Source organism: Salvelinus fontinalis, chromosome 33, assembly GCF_029448725.1.
Source record: "Salvelinus fontinalis isolate EN_2023a chromosome 33, ASM2944872v1, whole genome shotgun sequence".
Taxonomy (NCBI): Eukaryota; Metazoa; Chordata; class Actinopteri; order Salmoniformes; family Salmonidae; genus Salvelinus; species Salvelinus fontinalis.
In genome coordinates, this window is record NC_074697.1 from 12,043,477 (window position 1) to 12,064,757 (window position 21,281).

Consider the following 21,281-nt stretch of genomic DNA (forward strand, 5'->3'; position numbering starts at 1 on the left):
TTCCTCTGGATGTAATGTTATGATTCCTCTGGATTTAAAAGGGGAGGGACAAGGTGACTCATGGTACAGGGGGAGGGACATGGTGACTCATGGTACAGGGGGAGGGACACGGTGACTCATGGTACAGGGGGAGGGACATGGTGACTCATGGTACAGGGGGAGGGACACGGTGACTCATGGTACAGGGGGACAAGGTGACTCATGGTACAGGGGGAGGGACACGGTGACTCATGGTACAGGGGGAGGGACACGGTGACTTATGGTACAGGGGGAGGGACACGGTGACGCATGGTACAGGGGTAGGGACACGGTGATTCATGGTACAGGGGGAGGGACACAGTGACTCAAGGTACAGGGGGAGGGACACGGTGACTCATGGTACAGGGGGACAAGGTGACTCATGGTACAGGGGGAGGGACACGGTGACTCATGGTACAGGGGGAGGGACACGGTGACTTATGGTACAGGGGGAGGGACACGGTGACGCATGGTACAGGGGTAGGGACACGGTGATTCATGGTACAGGGGGACACGGTGACTCATGGTACAGGGGGAGGGACCCGGTGACTCATGGTACAGGGGGAGGGACACGGTGACTCAAGGTACAGGGGGAGGGACACAGTGACTCAAGGTACAGGGGGAGGGACACGGTGACCCATGGCACAGGGGGAGGGACACAGTGACTCATGGTACAGGGGGAGGGACACGGTGACTCATGGTACAGGGGGAGGGACACGGTGACTCATGGTACAGGGGGAGGGACACGGTGACTCATTGTACAGGGGGAGGGACACGGTGACACATGGTACAAGGGGAGGGACACAGTGACTCAAGGTACAGGGGGACAAGGTGACTCATGAAACAGGAGGAGGGACACAGTGACTCAAGGTACAGGGGGACAAGGTGACTCATGAAAAAGGGGGAGGGACACAGTGACTCAAGGTACAGGGGGAGGGACATGGTGACCCATGGTACAGGGGGAGGGACACAGTGACTCATGGTACAGGGGGAGGGACACAGTGACTCATGGTACAGGGGGAGGGACAAGGTGACTCATAGTACAGGGGGACAAGGTGACTCATGGAAAAGGGGGAGGGACACGGTGACTTATGGTACAGGGGGAGGGACACAGTGACTCATGGTACAGGGGGAGGGACAAGGTGACTCATAGTACAGGGGGACAAGGTGACTCATGGAAAAGGGGGAGGGACACGGTGACAAGGTGACTCATGGTACGGAGGCGGAGGTTGGTGAGACTTGGTGCTGTGAAGATTGAGGAGTCTGAACACGGTGACTCTTCTCTTTCAGCCATTCAAGGAGTAGAGACAGACAGACGGAGAGAGACATCTTCATCACGATGCTGACGAGGTGACAAACTAACGCCCACCTCCACCTGGAAGAGAGCTGTTGGGTGTTCCAGAAAGCAGGATTATTAAAGGAAACGTCCCTCCATTTTTATTTTATATTATTTTTTGTGCATCTCTGAGTGAGGTTCTATCGATTCCCTGGGTCATTTCATGTTTTCATGTGTATCTGAGTTATTGGCGTTCAAGCAGGTAGACATTCGTCTGGTATGACGTAGTACTGTGGTAAAGTCTCTCTCAGTATGACGTAGTACTGTGGTAAAGTCTCTCTCAGTATGGCGTAGTACTGTGATAAAGTCTCTCTCAGTATGACGTAGTACTGTGGTAAAGTCTCTCTCAGTATGACGTAGTACTGTGGTAAAGTCTCTCTCAGTATGATGTAGTACTGTGGTAAAGTCTCTCTCAGTATGACGTAGTACTGTGGTAAAGTCTCTCTCAGTATGACGTAGTACTGTGGTAAAGTCTCTCTCAGTATGACGTAGTACTGTGGTAAAGTCTCTCTCAGTATGACGTAGTACTGTGGTAAAGTCTCTCTCAGTATGACGTAGTACTGTGGTAAAGTATCTCTCAGTATGACGTAGTACTGTGGTAAAGTCTCTCTCAGTATGGCGTAGTACTGTGGTAAAGTCTCTCTTAGTATGACGTAGTACTGTGGTAAAGTCTCTCTCAGTATGGCGTAGTACTGTGGTAAAGTCTCTCTCAGTATGACGTAGTACTGTGGTAAAGTCTCTCTCAGTATGACGTAGTACTGTGGTAAAGTCTCTCTCAGTATGGCGTAGTACTGTGGTAAAGTCTCTCTCAGTATGACGTAGTACTGTGGTAAAGTCTCTCTCAGTATGACGTAGTACTGTGGTAAAGTCTCTCTTAGTATGACGTAGTACTGTGGTAAAGTCTCTCTCAGTATGGCGTAGTACTGTGGTAAAGTCTCTCTCAGTATGACGTAGTACTGTGGTAAAGTCTCTCTCAGTATGACGTAGTACTGTGGTAAAGTCTCTCTCAGTATGACGTAGTACTGTGGTAAAGTCTCTCTCAGTATGACGTAGTACTGTGGTAAAGTCTCTCTCAGTAGGACGTAGTACTGTGGTAAAGTCTCTCTCAGTATGAAGTAGTACTGTGGTAAAGTCTCTCTCAGTATGACGTAGTACTGTGGTAAAGTCTCTCTCAGTGTGACGTAATACTGTGGTAAAGTCTCTCTCAGTATGACGTAGTACTGTGGTAAAGTCTCTCTCAGTATGACGTAGTACTGTGGTAAAGTCTCTCTCAGTATGACGTAGTACTGTGGTAAAGTCTCTCTCAGTATGACGTAGTACTGTGGTAAAGTCTCTCTCAGTAGGACGTAGTACTGTGGTAAAGTCTCTCTCAGTATGAAGTAGTACTGTGGTAAAGTCTCTCTCAGTATGACGTAGTACTGTGGTAAAGTCTCTCTCAGTATGAAGTAGTACTGTGGTAAAGTCTCTCTCAGTATGACGTAGTACTGTGGTAAAGTCTCTCTCAGTATGACGTAGTACTGTGGTTAAGTCTCTCTCAGTGTGACGTAATACTGTGGTAAAGTCTCTCTCTCAGTATGACGTAGTACTGTGGTAAAGTCTCTCTCAGTATGACGTAGTACTGTGGTAAAGTCTCTCTCAGTATGACGTAGTACTGTGGTAAAGTCTCTCTCAGTATGACGTAGTACTGTGGTGAAGTCTCTCTCAGTATGACGTAGTACTGTGGTAAAGTCTCTCTCAGTATGACGTAATACTGTGGTAAAGTCTCTCTCAGTAAAACGTAGTACTGTGGTAAAGTCTCTCTCAGTAGGACGTAGTACTGTGGTAAAGTCTCTCTCAGTATGACGTAGTACCGTGGTAAAGTCTCTCTCAGTATGACGTAGTACCGTGGTAAAGTCTCTCTCAGTATGACGTAGTACTGTGGTAAAGTCTCTCTCAGTATGACGTAGTACTGTGGTAAAGTCTCTCTCAGTATGACGTAGTACTGTGATAAAGTCTCTCTCAGTATGACGCAGTACTGTTGTAAAGTCTCTCTCAGTATGACGCAGTACTGTGGTAAAGTCTCTCTCAGTATGACGTAGCACTGTGGTAAAGTCTCTCTCAGTATGACGTAGCACTGTGGTAAAGTCTCTCTCAGTATGACGTAGTACTGTGGTAAAGTCTCTCTCAGTATGACGTAGTACTGTGGTAAAGTCTCTCTCAGTGTGACGTAGTACTGTGGTAAAGTCTCTCTCAGTATGACGTAGTACTGTGGTAAAGTCTCTCTCAGTATGACGTAGTACTGTGGTAAAGTCTCTCTCAGTATGACGTAGTACTGTGGTAAAGTCTCTCAGTATGACGTAGTACTGTGGTAAAGTCTCTCTCAGTATGACGTAGTACTGTGGTAAAGTCTCTCTCAGTATGACGTAGTACTGTGGTAAAGTCTCTCTCAGTATGACGTAGTACTGTGGTAAAGTCTCTCTCAGTATGACGTAGTACTGTGGTAAAGTCTCTCTCAGTATGACGTAGTACTATGGTAAAGTCTCTCTCAGTATGACGTAGTACTGTGGTAAAGTCTCTCTTAGTATGACGTAGTACTGTGGTAAAGTCTCTCTCTCAGTATGACGTAGTACTGTGGTAAAGTCTCTCTCTCAGTATGACGTAGTACTGTGGTAAAGTCTCTCTCTTAGTATGACGTAGTACTGTGGTAAAGTCTCTCTCAGTATGACGTAGTACTGTGGTAAAGTCTCTCTCAGTATGACGTAGTACTGTGGTAAAGTCTCTCTCAGTATGACGTAATACTGTGGTAAAGTCTCTCTCAGTATGACGTAGTACTGTGGTAAAGTCTCTCTCAGTATGGCGTAGTACTGTGGTAAAGTCTCTCTCAGTATGGCGTAGTACTGTGGTAAAGTCTCTCTCAGTATGACCCAGTACTGTGGTAAAGTCTCTCTCAGTATGACGTAGTACTGCCGGCCAAACCCTCCCCTAACCCGGACAACGCTGGACCAATTGTGTGCCGCCCCATGGGTCTCCCGGTCGCGGCCGGCTGCGACAGAGCCTGGACTCGAACCCAGAATCTCTAGTGCCTTAGACCACTGCACCGCTCGGGAGGCTCCACCACAATGTTTGAGAGAGGTTGATATGGTAGAAATTGTGTTTTTATACTGAACAAATAGCATTTAGGGATTTAGGGATTGCAAATATGTAATAGCACTGGAATGATCTAATTTACAGACATATGCCACTTTGGAGAGGTTTAGGGACACTTGGAAACGTCACGTGACACCACTTACTACAACATCTGCCCATTTCTAGTTGTTAGGTCTATCAATCCCGATTTCTTTCTTTCTGATATTGTTCACATGTTGTGGAAGCCATCTGATGTGTTTCCAGCTCTAGTCATCAATAATTCACCTGTTATTTTTGTGTTTGCTTGATCTTGTGTATTCTGAACTAGGTTATTATCTTCTGATCATTTCCTCATAATCTCCCAGATATCTTCTTTCTAAAATATACCAAATATGGGCATGTCATGTGATTACACATGAATAGCAGTTCCTTTTGGTCTATTTAGGTGGAAATCAAAATGTCGCCATTTAACATCTAAGAGGTTATTAAGAAAGATAAACGTGGGTATTGGATGTTGTTTCCGAGTCAATTATACCTTGCCAATTTTAAGTATATTACATTAAGTTATTTCAAGCAATTTTAGACAATTACATAGCTGGCTAACTTAGTAATCCTGCTTTCTGGAACAAACGTCAGAGAAACTGGAGGTAAAGTCACTCCACGGTACAGTGTCATCTGGCATTATCTGTCAGGGACTGGGAGTGACGTATGAGATCGTCCAATCAGGAACCAGAGGGACAAGAAGCCCCCAGAGCGAGAGAGGAGCAGACAGCAGGTTAGTCTGTCGCCTCTGTGTCGGTGCTGAAGAACAGCAGGTCAGTCTGTCGTCTCTGTGTCGGTGCAGAAGAACAGCAGGTCAGTCTGTCGTCTCTGTGTCGGTGCAGAAGAACAGCAGGTCAGTCTGTCGTCTCTGTGTCGGTGCAGAAGAACAGCAGGTCAGTCTGTCGTCTCTGTGTCGGTGCTGAAGAATAGCAGGTCAGTCTGTCGTCTCTGTGTCGGTGCAGAAGAACAGCAGGTCAGTCTGTCGTCTCTGTGTCGGTGCTGAAGAACAGCAGGTCAGTCTGTCGTCTCTGTGTCGGTGCTGAAGAACAGCAGGTCAGTCTGTCGTCTCTGTGTCGGTGCAGAAGAACAGCAGGTCAGTCTGTCGTCTCTGTGTCGGTGCAGAAGAACAGCAGGTCAGTCTGTCGTCTCTGTGTCGGTGCAGAAGAACAGCAGGTCAGTCTGTCGTCTCTGTGTCGGTGCAGAAGAACAGCAGGTCAGTCTGTCGTCTCTGTGTCGGTGCAGAAGAACAGCAGGTCAGTCTGTCGTCTCTGTGTCGGTGCTGAAGAACAGCAGGTCAGTCTGTCGTCTCTGTGTGTCGGTGCAGAAGAACAGCAGGTCAGTCTGTCGTCTCTGTGTCGGTGCAGAAGAACAGCAGGTCAGTCTGTCGTCTCTGTGTCGGTGCAGAAGAACAGCAGGTTAGTCTGTCGTCTCTGTGTCGGTGCTGAAGAACAGCAGGTCAGTCTGTCGCCTCTGTGTCGGTGCTGAAGAACAGCAGGTCAGTCTGTCGTCTCTGTGTCGGTGCTGAAGAACAGCAGGTCAGTCTGTCGTCTCTGTGTCGGTGCAGAAGAACAGCAGGTCAGTCTGTCGTCTCTGTGTGTCGGTGCAGAAGAACAGCAGGTCAGTCTGTCGTCTCTGTGTCGGTGCAGAAGAACAGCAGGACACACCCTCTGACTGATTCACTCTCTTTTTAATCACACAACAAACCAATCGGAACAGGGCAAAAAAATAACTAGTGATGAAGACTGAGGACATATCCAGGACATATTCAACTGTTTTAGGCTGCTTCTCAAATGGCAGCCTTTTTACTTCATAGTGTACTACGTTTGACCAGGGTCCATAGGGTTTTGATCTGACGTAGTGCACTACAGTGTGTAGGGTATAGGGTGCCATTTTGTATGCAGCCAGAGGCTTCCAGGAGCTTCTGTTTTAGTCTGTACTTGACTAGACTACGAGACAAAATGATCAGGTTTTCCTGAAATCCTGCTTTGAGGATTTTGAATTCCTTCTGATTCCAGGAATCTTCCAAAATGAAGTTTTGGGAATTTCGGGGAAAATTACCAGATTTTTGTGCTATTTTTATTTTTGTGTTTTTTGTGCTTTTTGTGTTCTGTGCTATGGGGGGGGGAAAGGTTTTTTAAAGTTGAGTCACTGATCACCACGTCCACCCAACCGCTGTCTCTCATCACTAGTATCAATATAGTATCAATATTAAACATGATAACAAATATGGCTGACTCACAAATATGAGCTGTGCTTTTTGAAAAGAAGCTCTCTGTTCTGTTTGTCCCATGTGGGGAATGGTTCCCTGTGAGAGGTAGGCTGACACATGGGACATGGGAAGTGTGAAAAGTCTCTCTAAGAACCATCCATATCATCCGTCTTCCCCAGGATCTCCACATGGCAAAACATGTTATATATATATATATTTTTTTTTTGGTGTGGTGAAATCCACAAACGTAAAAAATATATTTACTGTGTAATTCACCTTTTCTCTAAACATATTAAACAGTTCCTTTCAATATCAACATTATCAGGGAATCCCAGGTACAAGTCTCGACCTGGTCCCAAAGGGCATCCTATTCACTATATAGTGCACTACTTTAGACCAGAACTCTATGGGCCCTACACTATATAGGGAATAGGGTGCTTTTAAGGACACACTACAATCTTCTTCATTTCACCCTGTAAAGAATGTCATGACAACAGAAAGGTGCTCTACTCGATGTCTGTAACTTAAACATTACTATACATTACTATACAGAACCAAACGGTTTAGTAAAAGGTTACTTAACAGCATGCTGTAGACATTCTCCTCTTATGTAGTTATGAACTATGACTTAGTGTGGCTGGTAACAAAGTGATTAAACTGTGACTTAGTGTGACTGGTAACAAAGTGATTAAACTATGACTTAGTGTGGCTGGTAACAAAGTGATTAAACTATGACTTAGTGTGGCTGGTAACAAAGTGATTAAACTATGACTTAGTGTGGCTGGTAACAAAGTGATTAAACTATGACTTAGTGTGGCTGGTAACAAAGTGATTAAACTATGACTTAGTGTGGCTGGTAACAAAGTGATTAAACTATGACTTAGTGTGGCTGGTAACAAAGTGATTAAACTATGACTTAGTGTGGCTGGTAACAAAGTGATTAAACTATGACTTAGTGTGGCTGGTAACAAAGTGATTAAACTATGACTTAGGTTGACTTTGGTTGAAGACGGAGTTTAAAAATGTGTCCCAAATGGAACCCTATTCCCTATAGAGTGCACTACTGTTGAACAGGGCCCTATTCCCTATTTAACAGTAGTACACTGTATAGGGAATAGGGTGCCATTTGAGACGCAGGCTAATTCTCTGTTCTGATAATGTGCTGCTGTGTCTATCAGGACAGTTGGTTTTGACGGAGGAGAGTCTTCAGAACGTTAATATATTACATGATGGAGGAATGTTGTGAATGTTTTGGAGCTGTTAGAACCCGGTCGCTCCGTTCTGACAGAGAGTTCAGCCGATCTGAGTGTCCCAGAGAAAACAGCTGCTCTTTCTGTCCTCTGTACACTTTTAAAACACCTTCAACAATCAGTCCTGCACTGAAGCTTACATATACTGTACATAGTGTAGGATAGGTAGAGTCGAACATGTCTGTCTGTCTGTGTGTATATGGAGGGGTAGAATCTCAGGATCGTAGAGGAAATGGGGTACCCTCTCTTCCTTTCCAGGGGCACTGTGAGGTCACCAAAAGAGATGAGGTTCCACTGTAAGGTCACCAAAAGAGATGAGGTGATTCCACTGTGAGGTCGCCAAAAGAGATGTGGTTCCACTGTGAGGTCACCAAAAGAGATGAGGTTCCACTGTGAGGTCACGAAAAGAGATGTGGTTCCACTGTGAGGTCACCAAAAGAGATGTGGTTCCACTGTGAGGTCACCAAAAGAGATGAGGTTCCACTGTGAGGTCACCAAAAGAGATGTGGTTCCACTGTGAGGTCGCCAAAAGAGATGAGCTTCCACTGTGAGGTCACCAAAAGAGATGAGCTTCCACTGTGAGGTCGCCAAAAGAGATGTGGTTCCACTGTGAGGTCCCCAAAAGAGATGTGGTTCCACTGTGAGATCACCAAAAGAGATGAGGTTCTACTGTGAGGTCACCAAAAGAGATGAGGTGGAAGGAGGAGAGAAGAGTGGTTTGTGGAGGGTGGAGTAAGGAGGAGAGATGAGTGGTTTGTGGAGGGTGGAGTAAGGAGGAGAAATTAGTGGTTTGTGGAGTAAGGAGGAGAGATGAGTGGTTTGTGAAGGGAGGAGTAAGGAGGAGAGATGAGTGGTTTGTGAAGGGAGGAGTAAAGAGGAGAGATGAGTGGTTTGTGGAGTAAGGAGGAGAGATGAGTGGTTTGTGGAGGGCGGAGTAAGGAGGAGAGATGAGTGGTTTGTGGAGGGTGGAGTAAGGAGGAGAGATGAGTGGTTTGTGGAGGGCGGAGTAAGGAGGAGAGATGAGTGGTTTGTGGAGGGTGGAGTAAGGAGGAGAGATGAGTGGTTTGTGGAGGGAGGAGTAAGGAGGAGAGAAGAGTGGTTTGTGGAGGGTGGAGAAAGGAGGAGAGATGAGTGGTTTGTGGAGGGTGGAGTAAGGAGGAGAGATGAGTGGTTTGTGGAGTAAGGAGGAGAGATGAGTGGTTTGTGGAGGGTGGAGTAAGGAGGAGAAATGAGTGGTTTGTGGAGGGTGGAGTAAGGAGGAGAGATGAGTGGTTTGTGGAGTAAGGAGGAGAGATGAGTGGTTTGTGGAGGGTGGAGTAAGGAGGAGAGATGAGTGGTTTGTGGAGGGTGGAGTAAGGAGGAGAGATGAGTGGTTTGTGGAGGGTGGAGTAAGGAGGAGAGATGAGTGGTTTGTGGAGGGCGGAGTAAGGAGGAGAGATGAGTGGTTTGTGGAGGGTGGAGTAAGGAGGAGAGATGAGTGGTTTGTGGAGGGCGGAGTAAGGAGGAGAGATGAGTGGTTTGTGGAGGGTGGAGTAAGGAGGAGAGATGAGTGGTTTGTGGAGGGCGGAGTAAGGAGGAGAGATGAGTGGTTTGTGGAGGGTGGAGAAAGGAGGAGAGATGAGTGGTTTGTGGAGGGCGGAGTAAGGAGGAGAGATGAGTGGTTTGTGGAGGGTGGAGTAAGGAGGAGAGATGAGTGGTTTGTGGAGGGCGGAGTAAAGAGGAGAGAAGGAAAATCCCTTCCTCTTCCTTTACACATTTACATCTCTCTTTCTTTCTCTCTCTCTGTCTCTCTCTCTCTCTCTCTCTCTCTCTCTCTCTCTCTCTCTCTCCACCCCTAGGTAAGTCCGTCTGAAGTGTAGTCTATGGAGCCCCAGAGCTAGGCCAGGCCCAGACCAGGGTCTACTGGTATCCGAGCAGCAGCAGCAGCGAGAGGCCCAGTGGAAGGGTCCAGCTCACTGCAGACAGGTGGAGAGGAGGAGTTCCATGGTCCATCAGGTTGGATTCTTCACCATCATCACCCCACAGTCTATCCTTCTCATTCACCTGCACGTGGAGACACAAACACTGTTAGGAAAGAGCAGTTTAACATTTATTTCATTCATCTGGGGAGAAGGGAAGGGACATGTTTAAACAAAAAGACAGCACTACTCTGCAAGTTGTCCAGACATCACCGGCTATTTCCTGTAATCTGCATGTTGTCCGGACATCACCGGCTATTTCCTGTAATCTGCATGTTGTCCAGACATCACCGGCTATTTCCTGTAATCTGCATGTTGTCCGGACATCACCGGCTATTTCCTGTAATCTGCATGTTGTCCGGACATCACCGGCTATTTCCTGTAATCTGCATGTTGTCCAGACATCACCGGCTATTTCCTGTAATCTGCATGTTGTCCGGACATCACCGGCTATTTCCTGTAATCTGCATGTTGTCCAGACATCACCGGCTATTTCCTGTAATCTGCATGTTGTCCGGACATCACCGGCTATTTCCTGTAATCTGCATGTTGTCCGGACATCACCGGCTATTTCCTGTAATCTGCATGTTGTCCGGACATCACCGGCTATTTCCTGTAATCTGCAAGTTGTTCAGACATCACCGGCTATTTCCTGTAATCTGCAAGTTGTTCAGACATCATCGGCTATTTCCTGTAATCTGCAAGTTGTCCGGACATCACCGGCTATTTCCTGTAATCTGCATGTTGTCCGGACATCACCGGCTATTTCCTGTAATCTGCAAGTTGTTCAGACATCACCGGCTATTTCCTGTAATCTGCAAGTTGTCCGGACATCACCGGCTATTTCCTGTAATCTGCAAGTTGTTCGGACATCACCGGCTATTTCCTGTAATCTGCAAGTTGTCCGGACATCACCGGCTATTTCCTGTAATCTGCAAGTTGTTCAGACATCACCGGCTATTTCCTGTAATCTGCAAGTTGTCCGGACATCACCGGCTATTTCCTGTAATCTGCAAGTTGTTCAGACGTCACTGGCTATTTCCTGTAATCTGCATGTTGCTCAGACATCACCGGCTATTTCCTGTAATCTGCATGTTGTCCAGACATCACCGGCTATTTCCTGTAATCTGCATGTTGTCCGGACATCACCGGCTATTTCCTGTAATCTGCAAGTTGTCCGGACATCACCGGCTATTTCCTGTTGGTAATGCATTTACTGTACATTTAGAATAAAGACAGACCTGTTGTGTTGTACGTTTAGAATAAAGACAGAATAAAGACAGACCTGTTGTGTTGTATGTTTAGAATAAAGACAGAATAAAGACAGACCTGTTGTGTTGTACATTTAGAATAAAGACAGAATAAAGACAGACCTGTTGTGTTGTACGTTTAGAATAAAGACAGATTAAAGACAGACCTGTTGTGTTGTACGTTTAGAATAAAGACAGACCTGTTGAGTTGTACGTTTAGAATAAAGACAGAATAAAGACAGACCTGTTGAGTTGTACGTTTAGAATAAAGACAGAATAAAGACAGACCTGTTGAGTTGTACGTTTAGAATAAAGACAGAATAAAGACAGACCTGTTGAGTTGTATGTTTAGAATAAAGACAGACCTGTTGTGTTGTACGTTTAGAATAAAGACAGACCTGTTGAGTTGTACGTTTAGAATAAAGACAGACCTGTTGAGTTGTACGTTTAGAATAAAGACAGAATAAAGACAGACCTGTTGAGTTGTACGTTTAGAATAAAGACAGACCTGTTGAGTTGTATGTTTAGAATAAAGACAGAATAAAGACAGACCTGTTGAGTTGTACGTTTAGAATAAAGACAGAATAAAGACAGACCTGTTGTGTTGTACGTTTAGAATAAAGACAGACCTGTTGAGTTGTACGTTTAGAATAAAGACAGAATAAAGACAGACCTGTTGTGTTGTACGTTTAGAATAAAGACAGACCTGTTGAGTTGTATGTTTAGAATAAAGACAGACCTGTTGTGTTGTATGTTTAGAATAAAGACAGAATAAAGACAGACCTGTTGTGTTGTACGTTTAGAATAAAGACAGAATAAAGACAGACCTGTTGTGTTGTACATTTAGAATAAAGAGAGACCTGTTGAGTTGTACGTTTAGAATAAAGACAGATTAAAGACAGACCTGTTGAGTTGTACGTTTAGAATAAAGACAGAATAAAGACAGACCTGTTGTGTTGTATGTTTAGAATAAAGACAGATTAAAGACAGACCTGTTGTGTTGTATGTTTAGAATAAAGACAGATTAAAGACAGACCTGTTGTGTTGTACGTTTAGAATAAAGACAGACCTGTTGTGTTGTACGTTTAGAATAAAGACAGACCTGTTGTGTTGTATGTTTAGAATAAAGACAGACCTGTTGTGTTGTACGTTTAGAATAAAGACAGACCTGTTGTGTTGTACGTTTAGAATAAAGACAGAATAAAGACAGACCTGTTGTGTTGTACGTTTAGAATAAAGACAGAATAAAGACAGACCTGTTGTGTTGTATGTTTAGAATAAAGACAGAATAAAGACAGACCTGTTGAGTTGTACGTTTAGAATAAAGACAGAATAAAGACAGACCTGTTGAGTTGTACGTTTAGAATAAAGACAGACCTGTTGTGTTGTATGTTTAGAATAAAGACAGAATAAAGACAGACCTGTTGAGTTGTACGTTTAGAATAAAGACAGACCTGTTGTGTTGTACGTTTAGAATAAAGACAGACCTGTTGTGTTGTACGTTTAGAATAAAGACAGAATAAAGACAGACCTGTTGTGTTGTACGTTTAGAATAAAGACAGAATAAAGACAGACCTGTTGTGTTGTACGTTTAGAATAAAGACAGACCTGTTGTGTTGTACGTTTAGAATAAAGACAGACCTGTTGTGTTGTACGTTTAGAATAAAGACAGAATAAAGACAGACCTGTTGAGTTGTATGTTTAGAATAAAGACAGAATAAAGACAGACCTGTTGAGTTGTACGTTTAGAATAAAGACAGACTAAAGACAGACCTGTTGAGTTGTACGTTTAGAATAAAGACAGATTAAAGACAGACCTGTTGTGTTGTACGTTTAGAATAAAGACAGACCTGTTGTGTTGTACGTTTAGAATAAAGACAGAATAAAGACAGACCTGTTGAGTTGTACGTTTAGAATAAAGACAGAATAAAGACAGACCTGTTGTGTTGTACGTTTAGAATAAAGACAGAATAAAGACAGACCTGTTGAGTTGTACGTTTAGAATAAAGACAGACCTGTTGAGTTGTACGTTTAGAATAAAGACAGACCTGTTGTGTTGTACGTTTAGAATAAAGACAGACCTGTTGAGTTGTACGTTTAGAATAAAGACAGACCTGTTGAGTTGTACGTTTAGAATAAAGACAGACCTGTTGAGTTGTACGTTTAGAATAAAGACAGACCTGTTGTGTTGTACGTTTAGAATAAAGACAGAATAAAGACAGACCTGTTGTGTTGTATGTTTAGAATAAAGACAGACCTTTTGTGTTGTACGTTTAGAATAAAGACAGACCTGTTGTGTTGTATGTTTAGAATAAAGACAGAATAAAGACAGACCTGTTGTGTTGTACGTTTAGAATAAAGACAGACCTGTTGTGTTGTACGTTTAGAATAAAGACAGAATAAAGACAGACCTGTTGTGTTGTACGTTTAGAATAAAGACAGACCTGTTGAGTTGTATGTTTAGAATAAAGACAGACCTGTTGTGTTGTATGTTTAGATTAAAGACAGACCTGTTGTGTTGTACGTTTAGAATAAAGACAGACCTGTTGTGTTGTATGTTTAGAATAAAGACAGAATAAAGACAGACCTGTTGTGTTGTACGTTTAGAATAAAGACAGACCTGTTGAGTTGTATGTTTAGAATAAAGACAGAATAAAGACAGACCTGTTGAGTTGTACGTTTAGAATAAAGACAGAATAAAGACAGACCTGTTGTGTTGTACGTTTAGATTAAAGACAGACCTGTTGTGTTGTACGTTTAGAATAAAGACAGAATAAAGACAGACCTGTTGTGTTGTACGTTTAGATTAAAGACAGACCTGTTGTGTTGTACGTTTAGAATAAAGACAGAATAAAGACAGACCTGTTGTGTTGTATGTTTAGAATAAAGACAGAATAAAGACAGACCTGTTGAGTTGTACGTTTAGAATAAAGACAGACCTGTTGTGTTGTACGTTTAGAATAAAGACAGACCTGTTGTGTTGTACGTTTAGAATAAAGACAGACCTGTTGTGTTGTACGTTTAGAATAAAGACAGAATAAAGACAGACCTGTTGTGTTGTACATTTAGAATAAAGACAGACCTGTTGTGTTGTATGTTTAGAATAAAGACAGAATAAAGACAGACCTGTTGTGTTGTACATTTAGAATAAAGACAGACCTGTTGTGTTGTACGTTTAGAATAAAGACAGAATAAAGACAGACCTGTTGTGTTGTACGTTTAGAATAAAGACAGAATAAAGACAGACCTGTTGAGTTGTATGTTTAGAATAAAGACAGACCTGTTGAGTTGTATGTTTAGAATAAAGACAGACCTGTTGTGTTGTACGTTTAGAATAAAGACAGAATAAAGACAGACCTGTTGAGTTTGTATGTTTAGAATAAAGACAGACCTGTTGAGTTTGTATGTTTAGAATTAGTTGTTGCACATATGACTGTCTCCTTGCTGTGTACTGTCCTATTCCAGAAGCTCTACTCTCAAGGCGTCTGAGGCAATTTCCTGTTGGGAGTCGATAAAAAGAAGGGCTTCATATTGTGACTTCCAGATGCCGTGTGGGGGTGACATGTAGGGTTCATGGAGACTGGATCTACTTTATTATTTATACTCTGTATTTATTTAAACTTTATTCAACCTGGGAAAAAATCCTTGAGGTGACAAAACTCCTTTGCGAGTGGGACCTGGCAAAACCTCAACTACAAACAACTGAAGGACCAAACAGTGCTGGAGCTGTCTGGCCCAGATGGTCAACGTTGCCAGTCAGAGGTCAGAAGCTCTAGAAACTAAGCTGCCTCCCTCAGAGTACAAAGACCTTTCTGCTTAATCGTAAGGACACGTCTTCAGGTTATGGACTCGTTAGGCAGGTGTCATGACGTTGGCGTGTGGGTGAGGTTTATGACCCCCCCCCATATAAATACCTTTCTCCCTTTTCCTCTCTCTTGACTCTACAGAAGGACTCTTGAAGAACCTTTGTTAAACATAGAGAGTCTGGGAACATCAAAAGGTGTGGGGAAAGGAACCATATTTCGGTAATCCAACCAGTTGAAAATATGCGTTGGTACTTAATGAATATGATGTCAGTTCGGTTGTTATCTGAGACATTATGACTGATGACAGGATGACATAAACTGTATCTGGGAAAGTCTACACATTATAGTTATCAGATTCACATGGAATTGTTGTGCAATTTAAATGTTTAAATATGAAACTATTTGTGAAAAGATGAAATGTAATTTTAGCTTCCAAATGAGAGAATTGGGTTTTCATAAGGTTAAAGCTCTGCTCACTCAGTGGCCACGCCCATGTGAAGAGACATTGGCTATAAACTATGAAACACGCCCTTCTCTCCCTTCCTATATAAAGCCCTTGACGAAAATGTAACTTTGTGTTCCAAGGCCGAGAGGACGACGATCTCCACGTTGAAAGGGCTCAGATAATAACTTAGCGAAATTAGCATCGAATTTCAAGATGAGCATCAACACGCCGAAAGGATGAACTTCGATTAGACCAGCCAGAATATAGCATGAGCTAAAAGTATGCCAACTTGGTATGAATTTTGAACTCTTATTCACTCCAGAAGTGATACCTCCTAGCCGTTGAGTTAGCAGCGGCCGCTGTAAATGTGGGCTAGGAAAGGACGGACGACGTATCCAGTCTACAACACAACGACGACACTACAACGTATCTTGTTTACCACCAGAGACACTCGTCAGAGGACAAGGACGATCTCTGTTGGGCAACACGGTCTTCCATCTACAACCAACCTATTGAAGCGCAGCTCAGAGGAAAAATTTATTACATTTTCCTTTTCCAAATGGGCGGTTATTTAGAATGCATAAGATTCTGTATTTACGATAGCATGGCTTCTCCCTTTGTTCTTCAGTCCTCCCGCACTTTCATTCAAGCCCAACCCCCTCTCTTTGTGTAACCAGCCGTCATACAGGTTCCGTCCCCCAGGGACGTTTTCTTGTAGGACATCATTTTTAATCAATGTATGATCCATTCTGTGTTTATGTAATTCTGTGTGATTGTTTAGGTATTTATTAAATAAATATTGCTGATTCAACTTGTTAGCCAGGGTTCGTGAAGATAACCAAGAATTCTACGATTGTAACGTCCTGACCAGAGTTCTTATGTGTTTTGCTTGTTTAGTGTTGGTCAGGACGTGAGCTGGGTGGGAATTCTATGTTGTGTGTCTAGTTCGTCTGTTTCTGTGTTCAGCCTAATATGGTTCTCAATCAGAGACAGCTGTAAATCGTTGTCCCTGATTGAGAATCATATATAGGTGGCTTGTTTTGTGTTGGGGATTGTGGGTGGTTGTTTCCTGTCTTTGTGTTTTGTCTGCACCAATTAGGACTGTGACGGTTAGTTTGTTTTGTCATTTTGTATAGTGTCTTGTTTTGTGTTAATTAAATCATGGAAAATTACCACGCTGCACATTGGTCCACATTGGTCCACATTGGTCCTCAGATCCTTCTCGCCTCTCCTCGTCTGAGGAGGAGGACGACTTAAACTGCCGTTACAACGATGTTCAGATGAGACTGAAATAAGGTGACGATTAAATATTGACTGCTATTGAGGTAAAATATTACCAGGTCTTTCAGAGTTCATTCGGAAGATATATATATATATATAGCTCTATAAACATTATTTTGTGGTGCCCGGACTTTCTAGTTATTTACATGTACATGATTAGCTCAATCAGGTAATATTAATTACAGAGAAAGAATTTTATAGAATAGCATGTCATATCACTTAATCCGGCATAGCCAAAGACACGAGCCAGGCCCCTAGACCGAGAGCACAGGCTTTTTAGTAGTCTGATGATGTTTTACCCCCAAGCCATAAGACTCCTGAACAGGTAACCAAATGGCTACCTGGACTACTTGCATTGTGTGCCCCCCCAACCCCCATTTTACGCTGCTGCTACTCTCTGTTTATCATATATGCATAGCCACTTTAACCATATCTACATGTACATACTACCTCAATCAGCCTGACTAACCTGTGTCTGTCTATAGCCTCTCTACTGCATATAGCCTCTCTACTGCATATAGCCTCTCTACTGCATATAGCCCCTCTACTGTATATAGCCCCTCTACTGTATATAACCTCTCTACTGTATATAGCCTCTCTACTGTATATAGCCTCTCTACTGTATATAGCCTCTCTACTGCATATAGCCTCTCTACTGTATATAGCCTCTCTACTGTATATAGCCTCTCTACTGTATATAGCCTCTCTACTGCATATAGCCTCTTTACTGTATATAACCTCTCTACTGTATATAGCCTCTCTACTGCATATAGCCCCTCTACTGTATGTAGCCTCTCTACTGTATATAACCTCTCTACTGTATATAGCCCCTCTACTGTATATAGCCCCTCTACTGTATATAGCCCCTCTACTGTATATAACCTCTCTACTGTATATAGCCTCACTACTGTGTATAGCCTCTCTACTGTATATAACCTCTCTACTGTATATAGCCCCTCTACTGTATATAGCCCCTCTACTGTATATAGCCCCTCTACTGTATATAGCCTGTCTTTTTACTGTTGCTTTATTTCTTTACTTACCTATTGTTCACCTTTTTTGCACTATTCGTTAGAGCCTGTAAATAAGCATTTCACTGTAAGGTCTACACCTGTTGTATTCGGCGCACGTGACAAATACACTTATTTGATTCACCCATCACCCTGTATTATCATGCTTGAGCCCTATTCCCTATATAGTACACTACTTTAGACCAGGGCCCTATTACCTATATAGTGCAGTACTGTTGACCAGGGCCCTATTCCCTATATAGTACACTGCTTTAGACCAGGGCCCTATTACCTATATAGTGCAGTACTGTTGACCAGGGCCCTATTCCCAATATAGTGCACTACTGTTGACCATAAATTTGGCTTCTGCTCAACTAGGGGCCCGCCCCTGTGAAGAGGCATGGGTAATAGACTTTTCAGACACACCCCTCTCCCTCCACTATAAAAGCCATTGACAAGAATATGACTTCCTGTTCCGGGTACATTTAGGATGACGATCCGATGTCAGAATGGTTCAGATAATAACTACAGAACTAAGCCAACATCAGCATGGACTTTGGTTGTAAATGGTATGAACTTTGAACTCTTATTCACTACAGAAGTGATATCTCCTAGCCGTTGAGTTAGCAACAGCTGCTACAAACGCAGGTTAGGAAGGACAGTCAGAGTATCCCGTCTACTACCCACGACGTTACTCCAACGTATCCAGTGATCACCAGAGACATTCTTCAGAGGACAGAGGACTCGGGTTGGCGATACGGTCTTCCATCTACCGCCAACCTACCGAAGCGCAGCTCAGAGTAAATATTTATTGCATTTTCCTTTTCCAAATGGGCGGTAATTTAGAATGCATAAGATACTGTATTTACGATAGCACAGCTTCGCCTCTGTTCCAGTCTCCCGCTCTTTCACTAAAACCCAGCCCCTTTCCTTTGTGTAACAAGCTGTCATGTCTATTCCGCCCGCTAGGGACGTTTGCCTTTATGACGGCAAGTTTGTGATTCAAGTTATGATTTAATTGGATATGTGTGATTCTGTGTGATTAGTTAGGTATTTAGTAAATAAATAATTAAACCCAATTTTGTATTGCTGATTCAACTTGTTAGCCAGGATTCTTGCAGATAACCAAGGATTTACAACTTTCAGATGAGACTGAATAAAATGACGATTAATGTGACTGCTATTTAGTAAAATATTACTAAATCTTTAAGAGTTTATTCGGAAGGTAACAGCTCTATAAATATTATTCCGTGGTGTCCCTCTCTAGTTAATTACATTTACCTGATTAGTTCAATCAGGTAATATTAATTACGGAGAAATTATTTTATGGAATAGCATGTCATAGCAATGAATCTGGCATAGTCAAAGACGCGACAACAGTTAACCAGGGCCCTATTCCCTATATAGTGCACTACTGTTGACCAGAGCCCTATTCCCTATATAGTACACTACTGTTGACCAGGGCCCTATTCCCTATATAGTACACTACTGTTGACCAGAGCCCTATTCCCTATATAGTGCACTACTGTTGACCAGGGTCCTATTCCCTATGTAGTGCACTACTGTTGACCAGGGCCCTATTCCCTATATAGTGCACTACTGTTGACCAGGGCCCTATTCCCTATATAGTGCACTACTGTTGACCAGAGCCCTATTCCCTATATAGTACACTACTGTTGACCAGGGCCCTATTCCCTATATAGTACACTACTGTTGACCAGGGCCCTATTCCCTATATAGAACACTACTGTTGATCAGGGCCCTATTCCCTATATAGAACACTACTGTTGACCAGGGCCCTATTCCCTATATAGTACACTACTGTTGACCAGAGCCCTATTCCCTATATAGTGCACTACTGTTGACCAGGGCCCTATTCCCTATATAGAACACTACTGTTGATCAGGGCCCTATTCCCTATATAGTACACTACTGTTGATCAGGGCCCTATTCCCTATATAGTACACTACTATGCCCAGGGCCCTATATAGTGCACTACTGTTGACCAGGGCCCTATATAGTGCACTACTTTAGACCAGGGTCCAATGGGAGTAGTGTGGAATGCAGTGTAGATATTTCAAAACTTTGCCTCGCTTCATTTCTCTTATCCGTTTTCTCCTCTCCTCTGCTTTCCTCCACCTGTCTTCTCCTCTGCTTTCCTCCACCTGTCCTCTCCTCCACCTGTCCTCTCCTCCACCTGTCCTCTCCTCTGCTTTCCTCCACCTGTCCTCTCCTCTGCTTTCCTCCACCTGTCCTCTCCTCTGCTTTCCTCCACCTGTCCTCTCCTCCACCTGTCCTCTCCTCTGCTTTCCTCCACCTGTCCTCTCCTCTGCTTTCCTCCACCTGTCCTCTCCTCTGCTTTCCTCCACCTGTCCTCTCCTCCACCTGTCCTCTCCTCTGCTTTCCTCCGCCTGTCCTCTCCTCCACCTGTCCTCTCCTCCACCTGTCCTCTCCTCCACCTGTCCTCTCCTCTGCTTTCCTCCACCTGTCCTCTCCTCTACCTGTCCTCTCCTCCACCTGTCCTCTCCTCTGCTTTCCTCCACCTGTCCTCTCCTCTGCTTTCCTCACCTGTCCTCTCTTCCACCTGTCCTCTCCTCTGCTTTCCGCCACCTGTCCTCTCCGCCACCTGTCCTCTCCTCCACCTGTCCTCTCCTCTGCTTTCCGCCACCTGTCCTCTCCTCCACCTGTCCTCTCCTCTGCTTTCCGCCACCTGTCCTCTCCGCCACCTGTCCTCTCCTCCACCTGTCCTCTCCTCTGCTTTCCGCCACCTGTCCTCTCCGCCACCTGTCCTCTCCTCCACCTGTCCTCTCCTCTGCTTTCCTCCACCTGTCCTCTCCTCCACCTGTCCTCTCCTCCACCTGTCCTCTCCTCTGCTTTCCTCCACCTGTCCTCTCCTCTGCTTTCCGCCACCTGTCCTCTCCCTCACCTGTCCTCTCCTCCACCTGTCCTCTCCTCTGCATTCCGGCACCTGTCCTCTCCGCCACCTGTCCTCTCCTCCACCTGTCCTCTCCTCTGCTTTCCTCCACCTGTCCTCTCCTCCACCTGTCCTCTCCTCCACCTGTCCTCTCCTCTGCTTTCCTCCACCTGTCCTCTCCTCTGCTTTCCTCCACCTGTCCTCTCCTCCACCTGTCCTCTCCTCCACCTGTCCTCCCCTCCACCTGTCCTCTCCTCCACCTGTCCTCTCCTTTACCTGTCCTCTCCTCCACCTGTCCTCTCCTCCACCTGTCCTCTCCTCCACCTGTCCTCTCCTCCACCTGTCCTCTCCTCCCTCGCTTCATCCCTTTCTCTGCTCCACCTCACCTGAGTGGGAATCTGTTCTCTCAGGACATTCTGTTTTGTTTCCATGGTGATACCAGGGACGGTGGTTGCCGGGTGCTGGATGTGGTTGTTGGGGGTAGCGAGAGTGGAGCTGGGCGTGTCTGGTTGGTTGGCTGCTCCGGTGGAGGACTGCTTGTCCGTCTCGTTCCCAAACGCCAACATTGCTTTCTCTGTTCAGAACAATCAAGAGGAATGTGACTTTTAGTCTCCACAACTTATTGGGTTTTTAACATTACAGTACCAATTAGATTTT

At 44.3% G+C, this 21,281-nt stretch overlaps 1 protein-coding gene across 1 annotated transcript in view; it reads right to left on the reverse strand.

The window, feature by feature from the left end:
* Positions 1-6,169: 6,169 nt before the first annotated feature.
* The window catches only part of LOC129831724 (GDNF family receptor alpha-4-like), a 512,247-nt gene continuing 497,135 nt past the window's right edge, over positions 6,170-21,281 (reverse strand). The window contains exons 8-9 of the mRNA XM_055895115.1: positions 21,011-21,198; positions 6,170-10,003 (exon numbers count right to left, since the gene is read on the reverse strand). Of these exons, the coding sequence (XP_055751090.1) occupies positions 9,860-10,003; positions 21,011-21,198 (332 nt within the window). The 3' untranslated portion in view covers positions 6,170-9,859. The remainder of the gene's footprint in view (positions 10,004-21,010; positions 21,199-21,281) is intronic.